This window comes from Jaculus jaculus, chromosome 12 (genome assembly GCF_020740685.1).
Source record: "Jaculus jaculus isolate mJacJac1 chromosome 12, mJacJac1.mat.Y.cur, whole genome shotgun sequence".
NCBI classification, from domain to species: Eukaryota; Metazoa; Chordata; class Mammalia; order Rodentia; family Dipodidae; genus Jaculus; species Jaculus jaculus.
Window position 1 is genome coordinate 28927009 of NC_059113.1, and position 23690 is coordinate 28950698.

The 23690-nt window shown below is 46.2% G+C and overlaps 1 protein-coding gene across 4 annotated transcripts; it reads left to right on the forward strand.

Moving 5' to 3' along the window:
- Positions 1 to 6980: 6980 nt before the first annotated feature.
- Gins4 (GINS complex subunit 4) lies at positions 6981 to 23323 on the forward strand. Of its 4 annotated transcripts, none has more exons than XM_045131331.1 (8): positions 6981 to 7279; positions 7654 to 7759; positions 11419 to 11505; positions 14371 to 14499; positions 18229 to 18326; positions 18509 to 18597; positions 22819 to 22909; positions 22991 to 23323. In XM_045131331.1, the coding sequence occupies exons 2-8, from the start codon at positions 7664 to 7666 to the stop codon at positions 23085 to 23087; spliced, it is 687 nt and encodes a 228-aa protein (XP_044987266.1). In that variant the 5' UTR covers positions 6981 to 7279; positions 7654 to 7663; the 3' UTR covers positions 23088 to 23323. The 4 variants fall into 4 exon arrangements, with proteins under 4 accessions (XP_044987266.1, XP_004669063.1, XP_044987268.1 ...); XM_004669006.2 differs by having other exon boundaries at positions 14386 to 14499; XM_045131332.1 differs by lacking the exon at positions 6981 to 7279 and adding an exon at positions 7295 to 7446.
- Positions 23324 to 23690: the final 367 nt, after the last annotated feature.

A 23690-nucleotide genomic window follows, 5' to 3' on the forward strand; every position in this document is an offset into this window, starting at 1 on the left:
ATAAAAATGCTGGGCATAAACTGGGCATGGTGGCTCACGCCTTTAATCCCAGCACTCGGGAGGCAGAGGTAGGAGTTCGAGGCCACACTGAGACTACATAGTGAATTCCAGGTCAGCGTGCGCTAGAGTGAGACCCTACCTCAAAAAAAAAAAAAAAAAAAAATGCCAGGCATGAACACCTATGATTTGAGTAAGGAGGGGTGGGGAGACAGTTCAGCAGTTAAAGGTATACTTGCTTGCCAAGCGTGCCAATGCCAATTAAGCCCTCCCTAGTGCTCCATGTAAACAGTAAAGTGTCACATGTCCCTGTGACCCCAATGTGCCCACAGTAGTGGGATATGCAGCCATAATCTGAAGCCGGTGGAGAGCAAGACCCCCCCCCCCACCTGCTCAGGTAGAAGAAGTGCACAGACACCTTGAGGTTGCCCTCTGACCTCCACATGTGTGTTGTGGCTGTGTGCACCCATATACATACATACATGTACACACTGATTTTGAAGAGCTGGGGAGATTGTTCAGTGGTTAAAGGCAATTGCTTTCAAAGCCTGCAGCCTGGATCTAATTCCCTAGTACCCAAATAAAGCCAGATACACAAAATGGTGCATGTGTCTGGAATTCCTTTGCAACAGCTAGAAGTCTTGATCTGCCCATATTCTCTCTCTCTCTCCCCTTCTTCCTATCTTCCTCTCTAGAATAAATATTTAAATATAAATAGATTTTGTAAAATTTATCCTTCTTATTGAGAAAGAATGGGCACACCAGTGTCTTATGTCACTGTAAACAAACTTCAGATGCATGTGCCACTTTGTGCATCTGGCCTTATGTGAGCACTGAGGAATTGAACCCAGGGCTTGCAGGCTTTGCAAGCAAAAATCTTTAACCTCTGAGCCATCTCCCCAGCCCTAGAGTTTGTAAAAATTTTAAAGAGGAATGGCTGGGAAGATGACTCAGCAGTTGGCACCTGCTTGCAAAGCCTTCTGGCCCTGGTTAGGTTCCCAAGCCACCCACTTAAATCTGAAGCAAAAAGTAGAACAAGTGTCTGGCATTCGTTTGCAGCAGCAAGAGGCCCTGCTGTGCCCACATACACATGTATAAAAAAATTAAGGGCTGGAGAGATGGCTTAATGTTTAAGGCATTTGCCTGCAAAGCCAAAGGACCCAGGTTCGATTCCCCAGGACCCACATAAGCCATATGCATAAGGGCCACACGCATCTGGAGTTCATTTGCAGCAGCTAGAGGCCCTGGTGTACCCATTCTCTCTGTCTCTCCCCCCCCCCCCACACTCCTTGCAAATAAATTTTAAAAGAAATTAATGCAAGCATGGTAGCACATGCCTGAAATCCCAGGGCTTGGAAGATGGAGACAGGAGGATCCTGGAGCTCACTGGCTAGCTCATGTAGCTGAATGGGTGAGCATTAGGTTCAGCGCAAGCCTTTCTCAATAAGGTGAAGAGCCTTTGAGAAAGATGTGCCACATCTACATCTGGCTCACAAAAGCACACCACACACACAAATGTTTGGGTAATGGCCCTTATGAGAGCCACTGCAAATGAACCCCAGGTGCAGGTGCCACTGTGCATCTGGCTTTACATAGGGACTGGGGAATTGAAACTAAGCCAGCAGACTTTGCAGGCAAGATCTTTTAACTGCCGAGCCATTCCTACGAGTTTTTGTTGTTGTTGTTTTTGGTGTGTGTGTTAGCAATTTCTAAGCATTTTTAAAAGTATGGAGGGCTGGCTCAGCACTTAAGGCACTTGCTTACAATGCCTCACATTCCAGGTTAGATTCCCCAGTACCCATGTAATGCCAGATGTACCACGTGGCACATGCATCTGGAGTTTATTTCCAGTGGCAAGAGACCCTGGCCCATCCATTCTCTTTCTGTAGCCCTCCCTCACTTTCTGTTGACAAATGAGGTTTTTCGAGGTAGGGTCTCACTCTGGCCCAGGCTTACCTAGCACTCACTATGTAGTCTCAGGGTGGCCTCAAACTCATGATGATCCTCCTACCTCTGCCTCCTGAGTGCTGGGATTAAAGGCGTGTGCCACCACGCCCGGCTTGAAAAAATTTTTTAAAAAAAGTGTGGAGGGGGCTGGAGAGATGACTTAGCGGTTAAGCACTTGCCTGTGAAGCCTAAGGACCCCGGTTTGAGGCTCGATTCCCCAGGACCCATGTAAGACAGATGTACAAGGTGGCACATACATCTGGAGTTCATTTGCAGTGGCTGGAGGCCCTGGCATGCCCATTCCCTCCCTCCCTCCCTCCCTCCCTCCCTCCCTCCCTCCCTCCCTCCCTCCCTCCCTCCCTCCCTCCCTCCCTCCCTCTCTCTCTCTCTCTCTCTCTCTCTCTCTCTCTCTCTCTGTCATTCTCAAATAAATTAAAATAAAGAAAATTGAAAAAAGTGTGCAGGGATGGCTCAGCAGTAAAGGCACTTGCTGCAAAGCCTAACGACCCAAGTTCTATTCCCCAGTACCCACATAAAGCCAGATGCACAGAGTGGCACATGTGTCTGGACTTTGTTTGCAGTGGTTAGAGGCCCTGGCACGCCCGTTCTCTCTCCCCATGGGCTGTGGTGGTTTGATTCAGGTGTCCCCCATAAACTTAGGTTCCCCAGCTGAAGGCAATTGGAAATTAAAGCCCCTGGAGGCAGTGTATTGTTAGGGGCAGGCTTATGGTTATTACAGCCAGCTTCCCCTTGCCAGTGTTTGGCACACTCTCCTGTTCCTGTTGTCTACCTTATGTTGGCCAGAGGGTGATATCCACCCTCTGCTCATGCCATCATTTTCACCTGCCATCATGGAGCTTCCCCCTCGAGCCTGTAAGCCAAAATAAACCTCTTTTTCCCCACAAGTTGCTCTTGGTTGGGTGATTTCTACCAGCAATGAGAACCTGACTGCAACAGTAAAGTAGTAGCAAGGAGTTGAATTGCTACTAGACATCTGACTGTGTGGCTTTGGCCTTTTGGAGCTGATTTTCAAGAGGAATGTGGAAGGATTTGAAACCTTGGCCTAAGAGATGCCTTGTGGTGCTGTAAGTACAGCTTGCTGGACTATTTTGATCAGAGTTGAAAGACCTGAATGCAATAAGAACTATGGACTGTGATGTTTGGCTTATAAGGGTGAGAAAGAGCTTTGCTTAGACTGGACTAGCAGTTTGTGTGGAAAGCTTGCTGTTATGCCCATGTCCTGAGAAGTTGTGCAGGGTTGCTTAGGGTAGAAATAAACTGGTGTGAGCAGAGGGATATGGCACAGAAAGAAAAATCTTTGGGTAAACTGCTACCCACTCACCTGCAAATTGTTTGAGAGATTAAAACCATTGAGATTGGGCCAGTTGACCTGCACTGGGGCAACAGGAAGAATGGTGGTCTGGATGCTAGGTTCCCCAGTTGATGACAATTGGAAATTAAAGCCTCCTGGAGGTGTATTGTTAGGGGCGGGCTTATGGGTATTATAGCCAGTTTCCCCTGCCAGTGTTTGGCATACCTTTCTGTTGCTATTGTCCACCTTATGTTGGCCAGGGGGTGATGCCCATCCTCTGTTCATGCCATCATTTTCTCCTGCCATCATGGAGCTTCCCCTCAAGTGAGTAAGTCAAAATAAACCTCTTTTTCCCCACAAGTTGCTCTTGGTTGGGTGATTTCTACCAGCAATGAGAACCTGACTGCAACAGTGGCACACACTTCTAATCTCAACACTAAGGAAGCTGAGGCAGGAGAACTATTGTGAGTTCAAGACCAGTCTGAGACCCTGGCACATCCATTCTCATTCTCTCTCTCAATTATCTTTTTTATTTTTTTATTCTTATTTATTTAGTTAGTTTTGGTTTATCAAGGTAGGGTCTCAGCCTAGCCCAGGCTAACCTGGAATTCACTATGCAGTCTCAGGGTGGCCTCGAACTCACGGCAATCCTCCTACCTCTGCCTCCCAAGTGCTGGGATTAAAAGCATGCGCCACCACACCTGGCTTAATATCCTTTTTAAAATATTTTTATCTATTTGCAAAGAAAGGTAGATAGAAGAGAGGTCTTTCATCACCTGAACACAGTGACCAACTAACACTCCTGGGAAGATTATTCAAGGTCTCAAGCTACAAGCTACTTCTAAGCTGTCAAAGGAAAAAGAGGCAGGGAGGTAAAAAAGGAAAGGGAGAAAATGAAAAATATGGGAAAGTGGCTTTTTCTTGTTCATAAGAATGTGAGTAAACCTCTAAAAATGAACTTCCAGCCTAAAAGCAGGATATAGCTAAGGGTAAAGTTCAGGGTCAAGCCGAATGTCTCACTTAAAGTAAACATGTTGAAATCGAAACAAAGTGAGAGTGTAGCTGTGAACTTATGACCTTTCTCCACAGAGAAAAGCCCAAAGCAATTTCAGCCTTCACAGAGTTCTAATGGGTCACACGTGAGCCTTAGACTCAAGCAGCTCCTAGAAAGCTGAACACAGCAAGATCTGCCATAATAGATCCACCAGCCAAGACTCACACTCATGACTGACGTAAGTATTCTTAGTTGCAAGTATTCTCACAACTGAAACAAAATAACAGAAAATCTAATAATTTCTATCACTCTGGGCTGCTCTGCATGTAGAATTAGCATCTTATCTGTTCCAAGCTAATTGAATAGTAAAATACCAATATAGTGAAATGTGGCACAAAACATAATCATCTGGTTCTCTACCTTTCTGATAAATTGAGAATGAATGCCAACATGTTTACTTGTTTTGTTTTGGCTTTTTTTATCATTTTATTTATTAGATACAGAGGGAGAGGGAGAGAGAATGGGCATGCCGGGGCCTCTAGCCACTGCAAATGAACTCCAGATGCATGTGCCACAATATGCATCTGGCTAACGTGGGACATGGAGAATTGAACCTGGGTCCTTAGGCTTCACAGGCAAGCGCCTTAACTGCTAAGCCATCTCTCCAACCCATGTTTACTTTTTTTTTAAATGCACTGTGTGTGTTTGTGTAGGTGGGTGTTTGTGTGTGTGCAGATGGAAGTCAGAAGACAGCCTGGAGTGTGGTTTCTGAGGTGTTGCCCTACCTGACACTTTGCACAGAAAACAAAAGACAACAAGACTGAAAAGCATCAGCAATTCAAAAACCACCAGCTTTCACACACACAATTCTGGCTTTTCCCCTACATGCCAAAATGGCCCGAGTCAGCTGAGATGGAAGCAACCCCATCCCTCTCAGTACAGATGGGGGAGGGGAGAGCCACCATCAGGATTTCTGTTTCAGTAGGTCTGAGCAGGGCATGAGAATCCGCATTTCTCACAGGCTCACAGACAATGCTGTTGCTGGTTGGTCTGGCACCATGCTTCAAGAACCACTAGCCTAGCTTGCACAGCACCAGAAGGTGCTATGCAGGCTGCTGGGGGTGGGAAGTCGTCGACTGTCTTAAGCAGCTGTGGGTCCCATGCACTCCACAGCTGAGGAGCCAGACAAGCCCTCTCATGCAATAGTGGCGTGACTGTTACAGGGACAACCAACCTCCTTGTGCTTGGACTAGGCCCACTCCACAAGAGGGAATTCACACTTGGCGCTATAAACCTGGCCAAAGGCCTGTGGCTAGTGATGTCATGGGCCCTCGGGGGACATTTACTGTTATGCTAAACAGACAGGTTGTCGAACTACTTAGATAATGATGCTACTGGCTTTGAGCACAGAAGTAACTTTCTTTTTGCAGTGGTCAGAGGTTAATGCAGAGGCAAAACTGTGTTCGAAAAGTGTATAATAAGTGACTATTGTGGAGCTGGGCATGGTGGCGCACGCCTTTAATCCCAGCACTTGGGAGGCAGAGGTAGGAGGATCGCCAAGAGTTCAAGGCCACCCTGAGACTACATAGTGAATTCCAGGTCAGCCTGAGCCAGAGTGAGACCCTACCTTGAAAAAAAAATAATAATAATAATAAGTGACTATTGTGTTCTCAACCCAAAATGGGACGCCTATAGCACCCCTTCCATGGAATATCCTAGAAGAGGGAGCAGGAGAATGTAGGAGCAGCAGGGTGGGGAGGAGACTCTGGGCATGGCATGGTCGTTACACTCAAGAACTCACAATAACTGTGTTTTCTGCACAAGACTGAAACTATCAACATCGCGGACAGTGAAGGGGTTTCCGAGACCCTATTTCTCCCAGAGGTGCTATTGGCAGTTAACAGTTGCTGGGGCAGGGGGAGGCATGTTCATCAGTGGTGTAAATTTTCCATACTCCAGTAAATAACCTCGATTCTCATGCAAATAACTAATACAGCTTAATGGTTCACAAGAAAGAGAACAAAAGACATGAAAATAGGAGGGCTGGAGAGATGGCTTAGCGGTTAAGGACCCCGGTTCCAGTCTCGGTTCCCCAGGTTAGCCAGATGCACAAGGGGGCGCACACGTCTGGAGTTCGTTTGCAGAAGCTGGAAGCCCTGCGTGCCCATTCTCTCTCTCTCCCTCTATCCGTCTTTCTCTCTGTGTCTGTCGCTCTCAAATAAATAAATAAAATAAAAAAATTTTAAAAAAAAGAAAAGAAAATAGGAAGCGAGTTAAGAAGGCGTTTCCTGGGAGAGGGAAGGGGATAAGAAAATGTAATAGAGGTGAATACGATCAAAATAATTATATACAAGTATGAATTGACAAAAATAAAATTTAACTTTACGAACAACGAAACGGCCATAGCTGAAGTGCTGGCAAAGCAAAGCAAACCACAGAAATGTTGCAGGTGAAGCGACCTAATTTTAACCTAAGGCCCGCGCTGGGTCCTTGGCTGTGAGTGGCGAGCGCCCCCTCCTGGCGAGCCCTGATGGGCGTCGGGCGGGACTGCTCAGCCTGCGGCCGCGGCTTTCCGGAAGTGCGATCTGCCGCAAGGCGAGTCCCCGCCCCGCGAGCGGGCGGGGCCAGAGACTGCCCGGTCGCCCTCTTCGCCGAGTCGTGATTGGCTAGCGCGTCCTAGCGCGGTGACGTCACTCGTGGGCGGAAGGCTTCGGAGAGCGGCGCGGGAACTGGGCCGCGGGGTTCCTTAGGTCGCGGCTCGGCACCGAGACCGGTTCCGCTGCGGGTTCGGTTCCCGAGCACCTTGGGCGGTCCCCGGCTGCTTCTCCACGAGCTCCCGGGCTCCTGCCTCCCGCGCGCCCGAGTGGGACTCGAGTGCCCGGCCGGGGGATTGCCTGGGGGAGGGGCGGGAACGAGCCCTGGGGTCAGCCTGAGGCTCTGGGACTCGGCCGTCCCCACCTCTCCTCCTCTCGGGCTCCAGGGCGCCGTGCCCAAATTAATCCTCCGCAGTTTTCGGTGCCTGCCGAGAGGTAAGCGCTGTGCCTGGCCTCCAGGCTGCGCAAGCCAGTTGTCCCCAATGCTAGACGGTCGAGTGCTGGACAGGACACTGTCCTCATGTGAGCAGAAAGCAACACAGCCAGTGATGCACAAGACCAGCTCAGGGACGGCAAAGGAATAATTCCATTCGTGTATAAAGGTGCATGTAGTGGAAACAGAAGGGGGACCGCTTTAGTAACTGGACCCTGACCTAATCCCTGGGGGAAGAGGTAAACTGAGAAATTAGTCCATGAGTTCTCCAGTCAGTGGCCCTACCACTCCAGCAAACTTTTCCCCAGACAGCCCATTCTTGTGAGTAAATGGAAGACGCCGTGCAAGGTGTTGATTCTTCTCATTGGGTTTCTAGTTCGGAAATCATGACAGAGGAGCTGGATTCACCTGGACAGGACTCCGATGTGGGCAGTGAGGAGGTGGTTCTAACTCCCGCAGAGCTTATTGGGAGGCTGGAGCAGGTAAGCATCCCAGATAGAATGCCTGTGGTCATTTTAGCCTTTGGTTTACTCCAGGTGTGTAAATACCAAGGCTCAGAAAACAATGCAAGGTTTATTTCAAGGGAGCAGGGCCTGGATACTGACTGCTACGCAAGCACATCCTTCCTGAGAATCCTCTTAATACACTGCCTTCAGGTGGACCTAGTAAACGACAGCTTTGGACATATTTAATGGAACGTTTCACAGAGCAAAACCCTACCTAGTATTTTCAGAGACTAGATAGGTGTCTGGACGCTTGTAGTTCCCCTGAGATGCCTGCTTTTTTTTTTTTTTTTTTTTCCCCAGGGAGTGCCTCAGCAAGAAAATACCAACATACCTTTTTTTTTTCTCCTTTTTTTATTGCAAGAGAGAGAATTGGCATGCCAGGGCCTCCAGCCACTGTGATGGAACTCCAGATGCATGCACCACCTTGTACCTACGTAGTACCTTGCTTGCTTGCATCACCTTGTGTGTGTGGCTTACATGGATTCTGGAGAGTCAAACTGGTTATATTTGTCCTTTTCATCACATTTCCTTTGATTCAGCTGTTCACTGCCTTTCCAGTGCTTGTCTAAAATTGTTTCTGAGATACTTCTCCTTTGAGTCTTAATAGCAGTGGTTATGTCTTGTGTGCTAGTAACTTAAATTGCTTTTATATACAGTAGTCTCGTGAAATGGGTCGTTGAGGAGTTCTGAATACCAGGCTTTAAACCCCTCCAAGCTTAGTTGGTTATATGTTCTTAAGCAAGTTCTCTGGCTTGTCTTCAGCCTGCTTCGGACAGTGACTGCTTCACAGAGGATTGAGGGGGATGATACGTGTACAGTATGCACATGTAGTCCACCCTGTGGATGGCTGTCCTCTGCAGTATCCCTTACCCAGTGGGGCAAGTAGTATTATCCCCGTGTTGTTGATGTGGAAGCTGAAACTTAGAGAAGTGCTGTGCCTGAGGTTGGCCACACGATGGGATGGGATCTGAAATTGGGCTTGTAACTCAAAACACTGGTTGGATCTCAATCTAGGGCCTGGCCTTCCACATGAACCACTGAGCTACACCCCAAGAGCCAATATGTGCTCTCCCACCCCAGAGGTTGGGGAAGAAAGTTCTAGCCCAGGCTGACCTGGAGTTCACTTTGTAGTCTGAGGGTAGCCTTGAACTCACAGTGATCCTCCTACCTCTGCCTGCAGAGTGCTGGGATTAAGGGCCTGGCCCTCCATATGTGCTCTTAATTCACCGTACCTGTTGCTGTACTCGTCCTCCTTTCCCTACCCTAAACACACTCATGTTGCCTCTTCAGTAGTCTTCACTCTTTCCTGCATGTGTGCGACCAGGAGTAACTGAACTGAAGGAAATTTTCTTTTGGTTTGGGTTTTTTTTTTGGTGCAGTGCTGGTGATCAAACCAAGGGTCTGACATGCTACCACCGAGGCACATCCTCAGCCAGTCATTTTTAAATAATGTCTTACAACCTTACCATTTTGCAGGGCTTCTTAATCTGTTTTTATGTCATAGGCCTTTGGAGAGGCTAGTGTGAACAAAACAACAAACCCCTCTGGTTCTTCTTCCCAGAATAATGCACGAATCTTTGTTCCCATGTAGAATTTTGTGTGTGATTTCAGGGGGCTGGAGATGGAGCTCAGTGGTAGAGCATCTGCCTAGCAAACACTAGGGCTGGGGAGATGGCTCAGCTGGCAAGGCACTTGCCCATAAGGCCTAACAACCTGAGTTTGGCTCCCTAGTACTCGTGTAAAGCCAGATGCACTAGGTGGCACATGCATCTGGAGTTCATTTGCAGTGGCTAAAGGCGCTGATGGGCCTATTCTTTCTCTCTGCCAGGCATGGTGGCTCACACCTTTAATCCTAGCACTTGGGAGGCTGAGGTAGAAGGATCCCTGTGAATTCAAGGCTAGCTTGAGGTTACATAATGAATTCCAGGTCAGCCTGGGTGAGAACCTACCGCAAAAAAGGTAGGGAGGCGGCTGGAGAGATGGCTTAGTGGATGAGCACTTGCCTATGAAAACTAAGGACCCCAGTTTGAGGCTTTATTCCCAGAACCCATATAAGCCAGATGCACAAGGTGGTGCATGCATCTGGAATCCGTTTGCCGTGGTTGGAGGCCCTGGTGTGCCCATATTCATTCATTCATTCATTCATTCTCTCCCCCTCCCCCCTCCCTCTTTCTCTGTCATTCTCAAATAAAAATAAACAAAAAAAAAATTTTTTTGAAGTTCAAACACTTGAAGAAAAATCTGTGATCGTTGCAGTATCCAGTATGTATTGTGCTGTGATGATAGTTAGAGAAGCAGAGACTTAAGTAAATCAGAAAAAAAAGAAAGAGGGCTGGAAAGATGGCTTAGAGGTTAAGGTGTTTGCCTGCAAAGCCTAAGGACCCAGGTTTGATTCTCCAGGTCCCACGTAAGCCAGATGCATATGGTGGCACATGTGTCTGGAGTTCATTTACAGTGGCTAGAGGCCCTGGCATACCCATTCTCACACTCTCTCTCTTCCTCTCTTTGTCTCTAATAACTAAATAAAAATAAATTTTTTAAAGAAAAAAAAATTGGGTTGAACCTGATTGCCATATAATTTTGAGCTATGCTAAAACTCAGTTTTCTGTAATGGAAAGATAAGTATCACTTGGTCACTCATGGATAATCAGTTCTCTAAGCCATGGTAATCTTCAAAATGTGCCCAGCAGCTGGGCCCAAGTCACAAGTGACACATCTGACCATGTGCTCTGAGGCTGCAGGGAGCCGTTTCCCTTGTGACCCCTATGCTTTCTCATCGGTAAGATTTTTAAAAATGATTCCATTTCCTCACATATAGTGAGGAGTGAAAAGTATTTGCAGGGCGAAGAAATGGCTTAATGGTTAAGATGTTTGCATGCAAAGCCAAAGGATCCCGGTTCAGTTCTCCAGAACCCATGTAAGCCAGACGCACAAGGGGGCACATGCATCTGGAGTTCGTTTGCAGTGGCTGGAGGCCCTGCCACGCCCATATTTTCTCTGTCTCTCTCTTTCTCTGCATCTTTCTCTCAAATAAATAAATAAAATATATTTTTTAAAAAGTATCTGTAAAGTGCTGCCGGGCGTGGTGGCACACACCTTTAGTCCCAGCACTCAGGAAGCAGAGAGGTAGGAGGATCGCCATGAGGTCGAGGCCACCTTGAGACTACAGAGTAATTCCAGGTCAACCTGAGCCAGAGTGAGACCCTACCTCGAAAAAAAAACCAAAAACCAAAAACAAAACAAAACAAAAGTATTTGTAAAGTGCTTGAGCTGTAGCAATGAAGAGAGGTATAGATTCGGTGTTCATGCCTTTCTCAAAGTAGAGATTTGGTGGTGTACCCTGGTGGGAAGCAGCTGGTGAGGAACTGTGCCCAGTTACTGCTGCTTAATGACAAGTAAGGAAGGCATCAGAAGGTGGCACCATGACTCGGCAGAAGTTACTATACTGACGGGTTTTTATTTCAGTTGGACAAAAGCCCCTTCCTAAAGGCCACTGAAATGTAGGTTGTCTTCAGACCCGTCCTGAGTCTTCTACGTTGCATGTGGCACCTGTGATGGGCACCGACTGTGAGCTGACTGTAGATCCTTCTGCTCCACTGTGACGCGAAGCTCATTTTGCCTGTGTTGTTCTTCAGGCCTGGATGAATGAAAAGTTTGCTCCTGAGCTGCTGGAAAGCAAGTCTGAAATCGTGGAGTGCGTCATGGAGCAGCTGGAGCACATGGTAAGAGAGAGTGAAAGGCTTCAGTCAGCATAGTGATATGTCATGGGCTAATAGCAAATCTGTTACTTGGCTCAGCCTAGCACTTTAAATATATATGCATATTGAATTGTTTCTCTACATTTACAAAGTACACAAGTTCCTTACAAGTACCAGATGTTGGGCTGGAGGGATGGCTTAGCGGTTAAGGCAATTGCCTGCAAAGCCAAAGGACCCCAGTTTGATTCTCCAGGGCCCACTTTAGTTAGATACTCAAGGTGGCACATGCATCTTGAGTTCATTTGCAGTGATTGAAAGCCTTGGTGTGCTCATTTTTTTTTCTTTCTCTATCTGCCTCTCTCTCTCTCAACTAAATAAATTAAAATAATTTTTTTAAAAACTTCAGTTGGGTGTGGTGGCACACACCTTTAAGCCCAGCATTTGAGAGGCAGGGGTAGGAAGATTGCCATGAGTTCAAGGCTACCCTGAGAGACTACATAGTGAATTCTAGGTCAGCCTGGACTAGAGAGATATCCTACTTTGAAAGACCAAAACAAAGTTTAAGAGAAAAATACAAGATGTCAGCTTGTCAGGAGCAGTCTGTCACTGACCCCACATTTCCACCTGTGCACATTTGGCTAGAGCAGCCAAAAGCCTGTGTGGGCCTATTCCTCACCATCCCTGACCACCTGCCTTCTACCCCTTACCTGCCTGACCTTTGCAGACATTTGAAGTCTGGAGCCCTTAGTTCCAAAAATTTGGGGTTAGGTTACAGCCACCTTCAGAGCAGCTTCAAAATGTTGGTATTTTATGATTTCCCCACGAGTGTTTAGTACTGGTCTTTAGACTTTGAGACCTTTCTTCTGGACAGTGCTGTATTACCTTTTTTACTGTTGGATTGGGTCCTTGAGTTTTTGTGGCTAACTATGTTCAGGTTCCATTCAAATAGTCATTTTCTTTGCAAGTGAGTATCTTTAACCACTGAACTATATTCTCTGTCTTAAGGAAGTAAATGAATGAAAATATTAAAGAAAAACTTTTTTCTTTTTTTTTGTTTTTTTTTTTTTGTTGTTGTTGTTGTTTCAAGGTAGGGTCCCACTCTAGCTCAGGCTGACCTGGAATTCATCTATTCATCTGTAGTCTCAGGGTGGCCTCGAACTCACAGCGATCCTCCTACCTCTGCCTCCCAAGTGCTGGGATTAAAGGCATGTGCCACCATGCCCAGCTTTTTTTTTTTTTTTTTTAAAGGTAGGGTTTTCCTCTAGCCCGAGCTGACCTGGAATTCACTATGTAGTCTCAGGGTGGCGTCAAATTCACAGTGATCCTCCTACTTCTGCCTCCCTAGTGCTGGGATTAAAGGAGTGCTCCACTATGCCTGGCTTCCATGATCATTTTCTAAAAGTAAGTGGATACTATTTTGAACTTTATACACTGAGACTATATATATTATTTGTATAGTTTACAATATTGTACACAAGGCTCCAGGATCAATCCCTAGGACTCCACCTTTCAAGAAAAATGAAGTTGAAAGCTGTTTTTTATAAGCGTTTTCTAGTATTTTTTTTTGTTTTGTTATTATTATTATATTATTTGGTTTTTCAAGGTAAGGTCTCACTCTATCCCAAACTGGCCTGGAATTCACTATATAATATCAGGGTGGTTTTGAATTCATGGTGATCCTCCTACCTCTGTCACCTGAGTGCTGGGATTAAAGGCGTGCGCCACCATGCCCAGCTTTGTTTATTATTTTTGAGAGGGAGAAAGAAGGGATGCACCAGGGCCTCTAGCCTCTGCAAATGAACTCCAGACACATAGTCCACCGTGGGCATCTGGCCTATGTGGATTCTAGTGAATTGAATCTGCATCCTTAAGCTTTGCAGGCAAGTGCCTTAACTGCTAAGCCATCTCTCCAGCCCTGTAAAAGAGGTGTTTTTTTTTTTTTTTTTTCCAAGGTAGGGTTTCACTCTAGCCTAGGCTGACCTGGAATTCACTGTGTAGTCTCAGGGTGGCTTCAAATTTATGATAATCCTCCTACCTCTGCCTCCCAAGTGCTGGGATTAAAGGTGTGCGCAACCACACCCAGCTTCTATAATAGAGTTTTAAAATTTCCTTTGACTACATAGTCTTTGGGTCCTTGACTTTGCCAATACTTACAGTTCTTAGTTTGAATATCATGGGTTTTTCTTTAAATATTTTTATTTATTTCTATCAGAGAGAGAGCATGGGCACACCAGGGCCTCTTGCCACTACAAACGACCTCTAGGTGCATGTGCTACCTTGTACATTTGGCTCTACATAGGCACTGAGGAATCGAACCTGGACATCAAGTTTTGCAAGCAAGTACCTTTAACCACCGAGCCATCTTCCTAGCCCTGATCTTTTTTCTTTTCTTTTTTTTTTTTTTTTTATTTGTTTCCAAGGAGAGAGAGAAAGACTGTAAGTGAGCGGACCAGGACTTCTAGCCACTGCAAACGAACTCCAGATGCATGCACCACTTTGTGCATCTGGCTTTATGTGGGTTCTGGGCACTCAAACCTGGGCCATTATTCTTTGCAGGCAAGTGCCTTAACCACTGTGCAATCTCTCCAGCCCTGAACTCATATTTTTTTTTAATAAGGTTTAGTTTTTCTTTTTTTTTTTAATTTTTTTGTTCATTTTTATTTATTTATTTGAGAGTGACAGAGAGAGAAAGAGGCAGATAGAGAGAGAGAGAGTGAGTGATAATGGGTGCGCCAGGGCTCCCAGCCACTGCAAATGAACTCCAGACACGTGCGCCCCCTTGTGCATCTGACTAACGTGGGTCCTGGAGAATCAAGCCTCGAACCGGGGTCCTTAGGCTTCACAGGCAAGTGCTTAACCGCTAAGCCATCTCTCCAGCCCAAGGTTTAGTTTTTCTTTCAACAGGAAGAAAATCTCAGAAGAGCCAAAAGAGAAGATCTGAAGGTCAGTATCCATCGGATGGAGATGGAGAGGATCCGCTACGTCCTCAGCAGCTATTTGCGGTGCCGACTCATGAAGGTTTGACATGCCTGTGGGCAGTAAGGCAGTGAAGGCTGTGCTATTACTGAATGTCATGGGGAGAAATGGGGAGGCGTCTGAAGATGCCACTAAGATCCCAGTATCACTGAAGCTAAAGTAAGGAGAACACATGGTTATTCTAGGAGGCATAGCTGAAACTAAGTTTATAACTGCAAGAAGACCTTTGGGTTTGTTTTTTTTTTAAGGTTTGTCGAGGTAGGGTCTCACTCTAGCCCAGGCTGGCCTGGAATTCACTGTCATCTCAAGGTGGCCCTAAACTCTCAGTGATCCTCCTACCTCTGCCTCCCAAGTGCTGGGATGGCCTACACTTTTTTAAAAAATACTTATTTATTTGAGAGAGAGGGGAAGAGGCAGATAGAGAAAAAAAGAGAATGGGTGTGCCAGGGCCTCCAGCCAGTGCAAACGAGCTTCCCTTGTGCATCTGGCTTATGTGGGTCCTGGGGAATCAAACCAGGGTGCCTAGGCTGCACAGGCAAATGCCTCAATCACTAAGCCCCACCTATACTTTTTAAATCTTGTTTGTGTGGTGTGTGAGTGGGTGCCCCTCCAAGTTACAGCGAGGCAGTACCACAGATAGAGTTCTTTGCATTGCTTGCTTAGAAGAGAATACTGAGGCCGGGGCAGTGGCTCAGTTGGTAAAACTCTTGCTGTGCAAGTGTGAGGACTTGCGTGAAGATCCCCAGAACCATGTAGAAGCCAGGCGTGGTGGTGCATGTGTGTAATCGCAGTGCTTGGGAGGCAGAGACAGGTGGATTCCAGTGTAAGCTAGCTAGACTAGCCAAATTAGTGAGCTCTGGGTTCAGTGAGACTCTCTCTCAATAAATAAGATGTGAAGATACCTGACATTGATCTTTGGCCTCCACATGTGTGTACACACACACACACAAAATAATTCTCTCTGATCCATCAGTATGAATAAGAGCATTCTGCCAGAGAGTGTTCTCAAGTAGACGTCTCCCCACTGAACCAGACCTTTTGTTGTCATTGTGTTTTCAGTTGTGACAGGGTTGCACTCTGAAGCCCAGGCTGGCCTGAAACTCACTATGTAAAACAGGTGTCCTCAAAGTTGAGGGTCCTCCCGCCTCAGTTTCCCAAGTGTTGGTATTATAGGCATGAGCCACTCGGCCTAGCTGAACTAGTAATCTTTACTCAAAAACTTACAGTTTATCTTCTAGGATCATAGTGTGTCTTCAAGTGCATCACACATGTGCTCTCTAATATTTTTTTTTTGGTGTGGGGATTGCCAAGACAAGGTCTTTGTATAGCCCAGGTTGCTTTGAACCTGGATCCTCCTCTTTCAGCCTCCTGAATGCTAGATTTCAGACATTTACCATGATGCTTAAATATTAGATGTTTTTGAGAGAGAGAGCGCCAGCTGTGGTGGCACTTGGGAGGGAGAGGGAGGAGGATTACCAACATTTCTTGGCCAGCCTGAGACTACATGGTGAATTCCAGGTCAGCTTGGGTTAAAGCAAGACCCTACCTTGAAAAAAAAAAGAAAGAAAATGAGAATGAGAGCAAGCGAGCTAGCTGGGCATGGTGGCATATGCCTTTTAGTCCCAGGAGGCTGAGGTAGAAGAATTGCTATGAGTTTGAAGCTAGCCTGAAACTACAGAGTAAGTTCCAGGTCAGCCCCCAACCACCAGGCCACTTGCCTTTTTTTTTTTTTTTGGTTTGTTTGTTAATCCTTTTCCTTTTGGCTAGGTCTTTAAGATAGCCACATTCTTCTCTTGGACTTCACATGCCATCTTTTACCTGATCTAGCATCGGGCCATTTATAAATATGAAGGTCATTCCTCTGTATATGAGCACATACCACTTTCTTTCCAGCTCTGAAAAATCAAAAAGTTTTATCCATCTTTCATCCTGGTTCTAATTTTCGTGATTCCTTCAAGACTATGAAACAATTCTATATTTTTAGTGAACTAAATGATAAAGTAGCAATTTACATATTTACATATAAGAGGAGAAAGGGCCCCATTTTAGTAAGGAAGGCTCATTACAGTGCTTTAAAACAGGTCAGCGCTGCTTGTCTTGCCCTCTGACCCCTCCTTCCAAAGAACAGCAACAAGAGTACTGATTCACACACACCAGGCCAGTTCCTTCCTGAACGTGTTACACAATTTTTTTTTTTAAGATTTTTATTTTATTTGCAAGGAGAAAGAAAAGAGAGAAAATGGACATGCAAGGTCCTGTAGCCACTGAAAACAAACTCCAGATGCATATGTCCCTCATGCATCTGGTTTATGTGGGTCCTGGGCAATTGAACCTGGATCCTTTGGTTTTGCAGGCAAACACCTTAACCATTAAGCCATTTTTCCAGCCCTCCTGTTACACACTTTTTGTACCATACAGCTTTGTGGTTTGTTTGGTTGTGAGATTTTTGTTGTTTAATTTTGGTTATTTTTGTTGCTGTTTATTTTAGTTCTCAGCACTGTTTTCTAAACCTCATCTCATTTATGGCTTCATTCTTAAAATTGAATGTTATTTCAATATCTGTTTTGTATTCTATATACAGTTTCCCAGGTTTTGCATATATTTGATTTGTATAGTTTATAGAACACCTTGTAAAATTATGGTAAAATGCTAAATGATATCCCTTCCTTTCTTCAACATACAATCATATTTTCATATTTTTTTAATAAAAGTTTCCTATCCCGTTTGAACTGTCTACCTTTTTAGAATCTTTCTTTTCTCTGAATTCTTGAGAACTTACTTCTGTTTCCTTTGCTTTTTTTTTTCCTCATTTATTTTTTCTTGTGCTAAGGGTAGAATGAGGCTTTGCACATACTCAGTAGGTGCTCTGCCACTGAGCCATATTTTCTACCTGTTTGATTAACCACAACCTCTTTCAGAAAGAAAACATGTAGCCTGCTGTAGTGGTACATGCCTGTAATCCCAGCACTGAGGAGGTTGATGCAGAAAAATGGTAAATTCAAGGCCAACCTGTATAACTTAATAAGACCCTATCTCAGAAATAAAAATGAACCAGGAGTTGGGGAATCATGATGAACTCAATTCCATCCTCAGTGTCTACATAAAAATTCTGGGAGTGATGGCATGTTTCTGTAATCCCAGCGCTGGTGAGGGAAACATGAGGATCCCTGGGTGTCTCTGGCCAGCTAGTCTAGCCTAACTGGTGAGCTTCAGGCTAATGAGAGACCCTGTCTTCAAAAAAAAAAAAATAAAGATGAGCATCAACTACGAGTGGTAATTCATGCCTATAGTCCAGCACTTGGGAAACTGGTAGAAAGATCACTGTGCGATTGAAGCCATCTTGGGCTACAGAGTGAGTTCCTGGACATCCTGGGCTATAGTGAGGCCCTACTTCAAAAAAAAATTTTTTTAAGGTGGACAATATTTCTGAAGATGACACCCAAAGTTGTCCTCTGACACAGGTGCACATGCATCCATACACGTACATTTAAAAAAAAAAGTCCAGGCGTGGTGGCACAAGCCTTTAATCCCAGCACTTGGGAGGCTGTGAGGTAGGAGGATCGCCATGAATTCGAGGCCACCCTGAGAATACAGTGAATTACAGGTGAGCCTGAGCTAGAGTGAGACCTTACTTAGGAAAAAAAAAAAAACTTACACAGGGCCATGGATGTAGCTCAGTGACAGCATGCTTTCCAAGCATGTCCCAGGCAGTGAGAAGGTACGTTTCCACATGAATCCTGACCAATATTTGCATGACTTTCACCCTCACAGATAGAGAAGTTTTTCCCTCACGTCCTAGAGAAGGAGAAAGCGCGCCCTGCAGAGGAGCCTTCTTGCCTGTCTCCAGAGGAGTTTGCCTTTGCCAGAGAGTGAGTGGAGCGGGGAGCTGTCAGAGGTGGGTTGGGGCGCAGGAAGCCGGGAGCTGCCTCTGCTGGGCTTCAAGGGCCGGGTTGCTGGCTGAATCCGCAAAGCCCCTCTGAGCGGCACTCACAGTTGAGCCTGACGGCTCCCCTAGTCATGCACACCACAGCACTCTGACCTCTTGTTCCAGGTACATGGCTCATACAGAAACCCATCTTAAGAATGTCGCCTTAAAGCACATGCCTCCGAACCTGCAGAAGCTGGACCTCTTGAGGGCAGGTGAGCAGGGCCTTCTCTTATAGCCTGAGATCAGGACCACAGCTTCCGTCCCAGGTGTCTTCCCGTACCTGAGAGTGGGCCTCTCATCCTCCTCCCTTTTCTCAAATATGGAAAAGTGTGGAGTAGATAAGCAGCGAGGGTGATAGAGGAAAGGTTCTCATTAAAAACTAAAAGTAAACAAAAACCAGATGTCAAGTCACCGTTCAAGCACTTACTCTAGCGTTCTGCAGGTCAGATTAGAGCCATGGCTGCCACTCCAGATGAGACCTGAGGATGAGGTCTGGGAAAGTACTGGGTGGGGCTGACTGGAGGGGAGACGAGGCAACCATCAGAGTCCCTGATGCTTCTAGCCGGAGTTCCTCAGCTCCACTGTCAGAACTCGATCGAGTTACACAAGGTGGGGCACAGTTGGGAAGAAAGCAGGAAAGCCAGGTGGGGAAGGGCTGAGTCTGCTCTGACTGCTGCAGCCTGCTGACCTGAGGAAAGGGAGTTGGTGACACCTAACGTGGATCAGCCATCTGGCTGCTGTGGCTTATAGGTGACAGCCATATGCATCACCTTTCACAGCTCACTGTAGCCGAGCCTTGTTGGGCAAGATTGGCAGACCAGATCGGATTCCATCTCGTTCCCAGCCAAGCTCAGTGTGCTGAAGCCCTCGGTACAGCAGGGCTCAGGGAACTCCTGGCTGCGCTAGCATGGGCTAGAACCCTGGGGTGAGGAACAGTGTCTTAGTCCATTTGAGCAGCTCACAATTCTGGAAGCTGGGAAGTCCAAGCTCAAGGCACCAGCAGATTTGGTGTCTGATCAGAACCTGTCCTTCCCTCACCATGCTTCCTTCTGTGTGTCTTTTTTGTTTGTTTGTTTGTTTTGTTTTGTTTTGTTTTTCCTGAGGTGGGGTCTAGCTCTAGCTCAGGCTGACCTGGAATTCACTATGTAGTCTCAGGGTGGCCTCAAACTCATGGCAATCCTTCCACCTCTGCTTCCCAAGTGCTGGGATTAAAGGTGTGCGCCACCATGCCTGGCTCCTGTGTGTCTTAATCTCTTGTAAGATTGCTTATATGGGTTGGACTAGGGCCTTACCCCAATGGTCTCATTAAGTACCTCCTTAAAAACCCTACCTCCAAACACAGTCTCATTTCAAAATACCAGGACTTAGGACTTGCACATAGGAATTTCCAGAGGACACAGTTTTAGTCCATGAAGACCAGGAGCAAGCTAGACCCATATCAGATCTGTGGAACTGTGATTGCGTCTGAGGAAAACAGGCTCAGAACGGGGCCAGTTCCCTCCCTGGTCAGCCACTTTTGTCTGCACATTAAAGAAACAGGAAAGGACCAAGGGCTGTGCCTCCAGTCATTTCCCGGTGCCACTTCCTCAGGGACAACTGGTGGACATGCATCTGGATTGCTAAAATTAACTCCCATCACTTCTACTCAGTGCTGGAAACACCTATCCTACATGTCACTTGAGTGGATCCTCTTCAAAGGACAAAAGCTAAACTCAGTCTGGGGTCATGGCTCAATCATTAAAGACTTTTGCTTGTAAACCTGACAACCCAACTTCAGTCTTCCTTGGCACCCACATAAAGCCAGACACAAAATGGTACATGCATGTGACCTCAACACAGCATGCCTATGTCAGTGGGAAGCAGAGCTAGGAGATTCCAGAAGCTTCCAAGCAGCAAGGGTAAAAATGATGAGGGAAACCCTGTCTATAAAGAAAATGGAGGGGCTGGAGAGATGGCTTAGCAGTTAAACACTTGCCTGTGAAGCCTAAGGACCTTGGTTCAAGGCTTTATTCCCCAGGACCTATTTAAGCCAGATGCATGAGAGGGCACATGCGTCTGGAGTTCGTTTGCGGTGGCTGGAAGCCCTCATGTGCCCATTCTCTATCTGCCTCTTTCTTTCTCTGTGTCTGTTGCTCTCAAATAAATAAATATAAATAAAATTTAAAGAAAATGCTAAGAGAAAAAAAGAAAATGGAGGGGAAAGTACCCCAAGATTGTCCTGTCACCTCCACACTATGCTAAGGCATGCAGCTGTCCACACAGATAGACGATAATAATAGAACCATAAAAACAGGCTAGTAGAATTCAAAGCTGCATGACAGGACTAACCTGCCCTAGTGAAACTGAAGTCTTCCTTAATTAACCCGCTGCTCCAAATCTTCCTGAGACCTCTGCAGGCTTGCAGGTGGGATAGGCATGTTGAAACCCAAACTGGGTTTCTGGAATCAAAAGCTATCCACTGGGACTAGATGGGCCACAGTGAAGGCCAAGGGACCCTCCCTAAGCCTTTAGAGCTAGTTACCCTGGGTCACTTTGTGTCCATAAGGAATCCAAGAGCAATAAAAACTTAAACTGAGCCTTTCAGTGGGGAGCTATCCACCTAGTAGGTGTTCCAATCCTGAAGTTGAGTCCTCTAGGTTCCAGTGAATCACTGGGAGCAGCTCGGCTTGGGGCTTTGCGCATGTGTCTTGAATTCATTTACAGGGACTAGAGGCCCTGGCGTGCCCATGTTCATTCTCATCCATTTATTCTGTCTCTCCTTTCTCTCTGATAAATAATTGTTTTGTTTGTTTTTCAAGGTAGGGTCTCACTCTAGCTCAGGCTGACCTGGAATTCACTATGTAGTCTCAGGGTGGCCTCGAACTCATGATGATACTCTTACCTCAGCTTCCCGGTAAGAAGAAAAATAGGAGATGAGAATGGGTGTGCCAGGGCCTCTAGCCACTACAAAAGAGCTCCAAGTGCTTGTGCCATCTTTGGGTTTCTGGCTTTATGTAAGTGCTGGGGAATAGTGATGAAAAGTTCTTATCCACAAAGTCTGATGGCAGGTAAACACCTTTAACCACTAAGCCAAGTCTCCAGACCCCACACATAGGTGTCTAAACCAGCCTTACTGTGACAATTAAAAGCTCGTTTTCCTCTCAAAGTCCTATGCTTTCCTTTAAAGCCCACATCTGTTTCTTCCCTCGTTGGGTGTGTAAGCCTCCATAAGGCTTCACCAAATGCTTAGCCAGCACCTCATCTGGAAAGAAGGTTAGGCTGGTTGTGTCTTCTACAGTGTGCAGCGTCCCCTCTCATCTGCAGCTTTGCTCTTAAAGGTCCATTACCCATGGTCAAGCACGATCCAAAAGTACAAGCTGGAGAATTCTAGAAATCATATTTTAATTCCTACATTTTTCTGACTGGTATGATAAAATCTTACTCAGCAGTTGAACTGTCACTATGCCTCAGTGCTTGTGTCAAAGTAGTCCTCACTGGAGGAGATACAATGGAGAGTGGAGCTTCAGAGGGGCAAGTGGGGAGAGGGAGGGAATTACCATGGGATATTGTTTACAGTTACGGAAGTTGTCAATTAAAAATTTTTTTTTTTAATTTATTTATTTGAGAGCGACAGACACAGAGAGAAGGACAGATAGAGGGAGAGAGAGAATGGGCGCGCCAGGGCTTCCAGCCTCTGCAAACGAACTCCAGACGCGTGTGGCCCCTTGTGCATCTGGCTAACGTGGGACCTGGGGAACCGAGCCTCGAACTGGGGTCCTTAGGCTTCACAGGCAAGCGCTTAACCGCTAAGCCATCTCTCCAGCCCTAAAAAGTTTTTTTAAGTGTAGCCCTCACATAGTGGCCTAATGCTGCCTCACAATGACTAAGATCACATAGATACTGTGTCATCTCACACCACCTCCAGGATAAGGGTGAGCACATAATAGAGACCATATTCGTATTACTAGAGTATATTGCACCATTGTATGATTAATATTAATGAAAGTTTATCATAGTATCGTTGTGCGTATGTAAAAAGAAGCATACATTGGGTATGGTGGCACATGCTTTTAATCCCAGCACTTGGGAGGCCAAGGTAGGATTGTTGTGAGTTCAAGGCCACCCTGAGACTACATAGTGAATTCTAGATCACCCTGGACTCCAGCAAACCCCTACCTCAACCCTTCCCCTACCCCTTCCCCAAAAAGTATACATAGGGTTCAGCCCTATCCACACTCTCAGGCATCCCCGGAGGTCTTGGAATGGTCCCTTTTGAGTTAAAGAACTACTGCATAGCAGCGTCCCCTGCACATTGTAAACCTGTGTCAGATGAGGAAGCAGCGTCTATAAAGAGCCAGATCTTGTCTCCCTCTTGATCACACTGGCCCCAGCGACTCTTCTCATGTCGACCTGGAGATACTCACTTTTTGGTCACATTATTGTTTCTCTGGCAGTTCCCAAGCCAGATCTAGACACGTATGTATTTCTGAGAGTAAAAGAGCGACAAGAAAACATCCTGGTGGAACCAGAAGCAGATGAGCAGAGGTGAGTGTCCTGGGTGTGTGTAGGGCTGGCATTCCTCCCAGTGGAGAAGCAGCTGAGCCAAGCAATAAACCTCTCTTTCAGAGACTATGTGATCGACCTGGAGGAGGGCTCGCAGCACCTGATCCGATACAAAACCATCGCGCCTCTTGTTGCTTCTGGAGCTGTTCAGCTCATTTAAAACTAAAAACAAGCCTGAGGACGTGGAGTCACAGACAGTGTTAGAAATTCTGTGTTCCCTTTGAAGTCATTACATTCCGGCCAGCAGACCACTTGAGCACAGAATAGGAATGGGCAGGATTTCTGACTTTCCTGTGTTCCCTCCTAACTTCCTGCTGTTTCAGCCAGCATCAGCAGATGGGGCCCTTGCTCTGTTTATTCCAGACCCAGCAAATAAATTAATGGTTGTGTGCCTTTTCTGTTCGTGCTGCTTCTTGAATTCAGGAAGGTGAGACGAGCAGGCTCTGAGGAAACTGCCCTGCCCTGCCTGCAGTGGGAAATGGTGGGGCCTAACCTGACAGCAGAGTTCCTTTAGCCTTCCTGGTGGGAAGATCATACCCAGATGGAAGCAAAGAGGTACTGGCTGTTTTTCTACCACATCATTTGATTATGTGAAGTCATATTGTACAGCCTCAGATATTGAATTTAACCCAGGCTGACCTGGAATTCACTCTAGTCTCAGGCTGACCTGAGCTCACAGCAATCCTTCTACACTGCCTCTCCAGTGCTGGCATTAAAAGCATGCAACACAGTGCCTGCCCAGCTCAAATATTGAATCTAAAAT

Excerpts from the sequence above, each read along its gene's own strand:
- Gins4 (XM_045131331.1), top strand. The coding sequence starts at position 7,664 with ATGACAGAGGAGCTGGATTCACCTGGACAGGACTCCGATGTGGGCAGT. Across the intron at positions 11,506-14,370 it reads TGGAGCAGCTGGAGCACATG|TTTTTCTTTCAACAGGAAGA; the intron begins GTAAGAGAGAGT and ends CCCAAGGTTTAG. Across the intron at positions 22,910-22,990 it reads CCAGAAGCAGATGAGCAGAG|AGACTATGTGATCGACCTGG; the intron begins GTGAGTGTCCTG and ends CCTCTCTTTCAG.